General features: G+C 38.1%; 1 protein-coding gene across 4 annotated transcripts in view; it reads right to left on the bottom strand.

The window, feature by feature from the left end:
- Positions 1-352: 352 nt before the first annotated feature.
- The window catches only part of GPR63 (G protein-coupled receptor 63), a 30,756-nt gene continuing 23,901 nt past the window's right edge, over positions 353-7,207 (bottom strand). For all 4 annotated transcript variants that reach the window (XM_032989923.2, XM_032989922.2, XM_032989926.2 and 1 more), the window contains one exon: positions 353-6,019. In XM_032989923.2, coding sequence (XP_032845814.1) covers positions 4,616-5,875 — 1,260 coding nt within the window. In that variant the 5' untranslated portion in view covers positions 5,876-6,019 and the 3' untranslated portion in view covers positions 353-4,615. The remainder of the gene's footprint in view (positions 6,020-7,207) is intronic.

Here is a 7,207-nt window from a genome sequence, read left to right as displayed (position 1 = left end):
TGCGACCTGGGGAGGTGGAGGGACCAGGAGAGGGAAAAGTGATGGTTGCGGAGGTACGGGGAACGGGTCTCAAAATTAGGCATGTGGGCAGCTAAGCAAGGCCATTCCCAAGCAACTGGAAATACGCATCCCCTCTCAGGCATGTTTTAGGAATATGCCTTGACTCCAACATTTAGAGAAATTACTCCAGCAGAATTTCTGCTAAATCATTAGCAAGCTGAAAAATCCCCCCGAAACAGGCAAGACGCTGAATGTTTTTCATTCTACTAATATGAAGAATAACCCATCACACACAAACATGCAGCACTTGAATCATAAAGGTCACTGTCTTGTGTTGAAATGAATCATGCCATACAGTGCCACTGCCTGTTTTATTTATTGCACGGTAAGATGATCTTAATTACTCAGCCCTAAAATGTAGTACACCCAGTTCAGGTCGTATTTTTAGGAAAGTTACTCTCTTTTTAGGCTTGCTCTCCCTTTTGCTGGATATTATTTGTTTTAGACATATTGACACATCTCTACCCCAATGTCTCAGAAAGGCGCATTCTGCAAATTCTTTCCACAAGAAACATTTTGGCTTAAACAAAACCATCTACATCAGGCAAACAATCTTTGTTATTTAATACAGAGATAAAATAAATAGTGTTCAAAACTATGAAATGAGGCATTAAATCCAGGACACCTGTGAATGCACAAAGATAGAACAATTCTATAGACTTTTGCTACATTTTTAGAGAATGTTCATATTTATTTTTTCTTTTTTTTTTTTCTTTTTTGTTTCTCAGGTATTTTCACAGGTGTAATATGTACAGAAAAGACAATGCCATTCTACTTAACAGCTTTTTTTAAAACAGTAATTCAAGGTTTCTCCACATCAGAAAATGACTACTCCTCAAAAAAAGATCAAATCAGTTCATAATGGCAAAGTAGTGGCTCCTGGAAAACTGGACTTAAGAAAATCCTCACCATTGCAACCGCAACAAACTTGTGCTCTGAATTTTTATTTTTCACACAAAAATAAATTAAAATCTCTTTCAAGGACGACATTATTGAATAATTTGAGAATTAAAAATCTCAAACAGTTGCAGAAAGACCACTGAAATCTTGCAGTTGTTTATGCATATGCCCAAATAAAATAAAATATGAAGGCATTAAGCATAAAAGTGAAAAAAATAACAGAAAGCAATAAGAGGCAAAACAATTTTTGTTTCTATATACATAAATATTTTTACATGAGTAACAAGAAATGTCAAAAATACACAACTTTGAGTACAAAATAATCATTTTAGCAATAGATTTGTACAAATGAGAATTGTGTAAGCAGCATGCTTTGACAGAATTAAATAAACTGCAACATAATTCAAAATACATTCATTTCAATCCTCCGTACCAAAGATTTCTCAACACGTAACATGAGGGAATACAGTTTACCAACAAGTATCATTTCTGGAGAGGAAGAAAATTATAATTCCCCAGTAGAATCAAGAAGGATCAATTTCAGTTTTTAAAATCCTTGGTCTTCAAGGTCAATCCCACTAAAATGTCTCAGTAGCCCCAATCCTGACAACACGTATATGTTTTAACATTACAGATGTTAACAAGCTTATGCTGATCTTGGCAGGATCACAGACAGCAAGACTGAGCAGTTTAGTGGTCTTCAACTTGGTCCTAGGACTTCACCTGTAATTATCAAGGCACTGCTCTAAAGAAAGTATATTAGACACAATAGCCCAAATGGTTCTGTAAACACATAATTACCCTGGGGATACTTTTATGCCACCTTGTTTCTTTTTTTGAACACCTTTTTGTTCACTGCGTGCTCTGATCACCGCTAAAACCTGGTGTGAATACGGCATCACCATGTAAATCACCTCTGAGTTTGGGCCACACAATTTGGGTTTCTTTCCTCCGACCATCAGCAGATGCAGCTCTGAGCACAAACCCTATTACAGTCAGTGTAAACAAGCACTAAATTATCAAGACAAATTAACTTTGATGTTTGCAATTTCTACTTCACAGCCAGTACTTGTCAGAGATTATAAAATCCCCACAAAATGTTTTCCCCTCCCCCTTCAAGAAAGAAATTTCACTGACTTTCCTGTATTACTCATATTCTTCCCTTCTTGAATTACCACGTTTTATGACATTCATTCAGACCTCTTACATTATAGCTCTGGAAGACAGCAAAAATACCTGTTCCTGCCATCTCAGACAGTATATGCTCTCACTCTGTTACATTTGCTCTAAGCATGATTTTGCTGCTTTCGGAGATAAACAGGCATGACAGCTCTGAAACAGAAAATCCATACTAACCAGGTCATAAACTTCCGCTATCAATGTAAATGTAATTGAGAAATAAAAGCTATACTGCAAAGACATGCTAAACCACTGTTTTACAGCAGAACTCCTTTACTGCCTGTCATATTGATCAGAAAAATCCATACCATCATCCGTGAAGTTGAGAAGAAATAGAAAGCACAGACATCAATAGCACCAGCACTGCCTGGGTGCCTTTACATGTAACCCACAACCTCAGCTAGCAGCTTTTTTTAAAAATGAAATTACTAAATTCAAAATTGTTCCTTTTATACTCCTAAAATTTAAATATTGCCAACACTTTTACTGATAGTTGTCGATGAGAAGAACAGAGATAACTGTTAAATTAGTTCTTCACTGAAGACCTAAATAAAATCTAGGGTGTAAATGTTTAGTTGGCCTCAGGAAGCAAGCAGTCCCTGGACACGTCTATGTGTACGAAAGAAATGCCCTGTTCTGGTGGATAGATAGAAATAAATAAGATTGCTACTATTTGCTGCTTCGGTACAAGAACAAGAAAGAGGTCTCCATGCTCTGGGGTACTGAAAGAGGTGGAAGCAAGAGAAGCCCAAACCCTAGCCCTGGTTGATGAGTTTGTTATACATTAATCCTCCTGTACTTGATCACAGACAGCCCCAAAAAGCCCACTGCAAGGGCACACAAATTCTGCAGGCATTCTTCCCCAGACTCAGAGCAACTGGAGATCTCATTTCAAAGACCAAACCTAAGCATTAATTTTCTTACCTCACATTAAATATTTATTTAGCCGATTAAAATAAATATAATATCCAAGTCTGAATTGCTATCATCAAGTAAAACCTTTGCCTTTCTGCTTTCCAAGCAGGTACCAAGACAGCCTGACATTAATCAGAAAGGTGGTTTGGCATTTCAGGGAGAGAAGCTGATGCCTAATAGATGAAAACAGCAGAGTAAACCCTTGAGGCACTACAGAGGAAAGGGAACAACAACAAAAATCAGTATGAAGTAGTATCAGAGGGAAAAGGGGAATTTAACTTACAACCCCAGCAAACTCTGCTGGCCAACTGTTATTCATTATCATCAGTTTATGGTTTTGGTCTCATAGTTAAACTGGAAAACAAGCAAGTAGAGGATTTTTTTCCCAGTCGTTACTATGTAGACTAAGTCCTAGACTCAACTATGATTCATGTGCTATTTGTTTGCTAGTTTATCCTACTATTTCTGATTCTATCTCAATGAACACCTGACAGCATGATTTCAGCAGTGTGGAGCACATGGAGCCTTACACAAGCTCCAAACAGAAACAGCGTTATACCAACCCAGTGCGAACTGTAGGCCCAGAGTCACAATTTCAGACAGGCTTTCAGGCCTACCACCAGGTTTGGACAGCTTCTAACAGCCTAAAGTAACAACTAGAGCCATCCTTTCCCCCTGTGACAATTTTCACATGAACTACATTTTTCTAAATCTTGTGTTAGTCTAAACCTTGGGACATGGTATTGTCATTGCTTTCCTTCCTTCTCATTCCTCCATTTTCTCCTTCCAGTTCCCCTGATTACCAAGCAGTTAATGTTACTTTTGATCAGGTGTTAGAAAAAACAGAAAAATCTATGACTGTACATGTAGCTACACCAACATAAATGGCCCTCCTAGAGCTTACATGGGTCTTTCATTGAAACTCACCAACATAACATAATAATAATAATAATAACAACGCTTCAAAAAAGAACAAAATATTCAAATGAACAAATCCTACAGTAAATTTTGTAAAGTGCACAAAAATATTAATGGAAATACTTTACAAAAAAAAAAAAAAAAGAAAAAGTTTTCTAGCGTCACCATGAAAACTTCTGAAATATTGTTAAAATTAAATAGAAGTAATCTAATGAGACTTTTTGGCTCTAATATATTGGCAGACAGCAGCAACATTTTTCAGAAAAATTACACCACCTAAATATACTGTATCTTAGCAGCATAAAAAGTCCCTACAATTAAATGCAATTGCAGGCCTAGTAAGCATAAACCTGACAAAATGTTACAAATGTAGTTTTCATTTAAAAGAATGGATTTCCATGGAATCCTAGAGGTAACATTTGTTATTTTGTTTACATTGTATTCTGGTAGTAAACCCCGCTATAACCAATCACTTTCCCTCCCTCTATCTTTCTTCCCAAAATTGCACAGAGTACTGGAAAATTTAATCAAGTTATAAGATATGGCCACACTGAAGAAACCATATTAAAGAAAACAAAATTCAACCTAAAGCCTAAGACAAATAATCCTAGAAAATAACAATCATTGTCGAACAACCGCAGCTTCACACTACTGACCGATGCTCCCCACACACATAAATGGCACTGGGTCGAATGCGCCGCCGGGTATGGCCAGGTAGCTGTGGCAGAAACTTGAAGTATTTGGGCATCAAGTCCAAGCATGCATCATGAAACTTCTTAATCCTCCAGTAGTAAATCAGTGGGTTCAGTGCAGACTTGAGGTAGCAGAGCCAAAGGAGCCAAGTGCTTATCTCAAAAAAGTTGTGCTTGTAGTAGAAGTGGCTGTTGAATGTGGCAATAAGGCTGTAAGTGGTGAAGGGTGCCCAACAGACTATGAAGACGAGGAACAAAATCAAGATGGTTGTGAAGGCACGAGTTTTAAAGCTCATATCAATATTCATCTGAAAAGGTCTCTGTAAGCTCATGAGACCGAGTTTGCTGGCCTGGCTGAGGCATATGCTATCAGGGTGGCTATGGATACGAACTGCATTGTGGCGGACGGTGTTGAGTATGCCCATAAAAGAATACAGCATTACCAGGAATGGAATAAAAAAAGAAATTAGCAAGATAACGATCACGTAGGCTTGGTAACCTGGGCTTGTAGAGTAGCCAAAAACACACTGAGGTGCTCTCGAGGGTATCTGCAGATTAGGATTCCCTACTGATAACGGAAAAGCAACAACAAAGGATGCCACCCAGGAAACTGCAATAAGAATCTTTGCACGGTACGGGTTCAGTTTATCTTGCCTCTGAACTATGATAAGAAATCGGTCAATACTAATAATAAGAAGAATGGCTACCCCCTCTATGGCAAAAAGCCAGAAGAACATGGCAGAGACTCTGCAGAATATATCCCCAAAAATCCACTGAGTGGTGACGATTGTTATCAGAGCGAAAGGCATGTTCAGCACTGCCAGCAGCATGTCTGCAAAAGCCAGGCTTGCTAGGAGGATGTTAATTGCAGATCGCATAGCTGCCTTCTGGTAGACCATGAGGCAGACGACAAAGTTTCCAAGGAAAGAAACCAATAGGATAAATATCATAGCAGCAGAAAGAATGATCTGGAGTGGCAAACTCAAGCTCCTGAAAACTTCTTGTGATGGCAGGATAGCTGTAGCGTTTACCAGAAAAGTACTTCTCTCAGTGGTGAGCACGGCACCTGAACTATATCTCAATGGTTGTGTTGTGCCACTACGAAGCAAGAACTGGGGAGTGGTAAAATTCGTATAGGCATTTTCATAAACAATAAAAGTAGCATTTGAGGTCCCAGAGTGGGCCAGCGTCAACATTGCTGAGAAAACCATTGCTTCAGGAGAAATGAAAGCAGAACCAAAGGTCTTCAAGGCATTTCATCTTGTTCAGGGAGTATCTTATTCCTGGTAATTTAACAAATCAAAATTCAACGTCTGAAGGAATCAAAGTTCTTAAATTCACATCAGTACCTCCACCTGAAAAAGAAGAAAGAAATATAAAGAAGCAAAGTAAGACTCTCCAAAACCAGTGGGAAAGACTGCTTCAATTTCCTTAATGACAAAAGGTTCCTTAATACATATTTACACTTGAAGTTGACACAGTTTACTTCACCACCAGTCACAGGAGTCTCGCAATAGTGAGTCTTTTTCTTATACATCCTGCTCCTGTAGTCTTGCCAATACTATACAATACTCTCTCTCATTAAGCCTTTTTTCTACTATAACCAGGACTGGAAAACTTTTGTGTTTGAAAACAAACATTACTGATTACATAATTTTAGTTACATAATTTAAAACTAACTTCATTATTTTGTTTTGAAATTGCTTACAGCTGGAAACTTTAATAACATTTCCAAATAGCATGAATAGTATCAGTATTATCTATCTGTCTGTTTGGTAAGCACTGAAAAGCCTACCTAGCTGATCTATCCTACATAATACGAAATCCTTGGTTCCATGTCAGTCAGCAGCAGCAAATGCCTCGGGAAAAGCATGCAAAACATCCTAACCTGTTATTCATTATTAAATAACTTGTCCCCGGGATTAAAGTATTTCTCAATTTGTTTCATTTAGTGACTGACTCATAACAAGGTGCAGGAAACTAACTTTCTTTTCAGTCCTACAACCCTTCCCCCTGCAGCAAGCTTTCCTGCTTTCACTGGTCTAGACACATCTTTGTTAATTCATCTTGGTATTCCACATAATTTAATTGTGTGCACCTTCTTCTTCCTTGTAAATCTAATCCTTAGACCATTCTGCTGAACTCTAGAGCTCATTGTTATGCTGATACAATGCAACATTTCCTTTCATAGTTGACATGTACTGTCTTGTACTATTATTACATGTATTGTATTATTACATGTACTGTTCTTACAGACAAAATGCAAAAGTGTTGGAGTTATCTCCCTTTTTTCAGTGCTAGCTCCACCCCTCCATCTTGGACTATTAAACTAAACACTCCCAGAGTACTCTGGCAGCTGATCAAGTGGAAATCAGAAGGATTCTATGGCTTTTTAAAAAACAGATCACCACCACCAGAAACATAAAGTGGGATTCACCTCATCCATTCTGGATGACTGTAACAGTCACTTGAGGCTGTTTTCATGGTTTTAGTCAGAAGAGAGATATAGGCTTCTCCAGAGGGCAATCTATCTCCTCTATCTC

This window comes from Tyto alba, unplaced genomic scaffold (genome assembly GCF_018691265.1).
Source record: "Tyto alba isolate M040663 unplaced genomic scaffold, T.alba_DEE_v4.0 Super-Scaffold_40, whole genome shotgun sequence".
In the NCBI taxonomy this organism is placed as follows: domain Eukaryota; kingdom Metazoa; phylum Chordata; class Aves; order Strigiformes; family Tytonidae; genus Tyto; species Tyto alba.
This window is presented reverse-complemented; position numbering and strand designations above follow the sequence as displayed.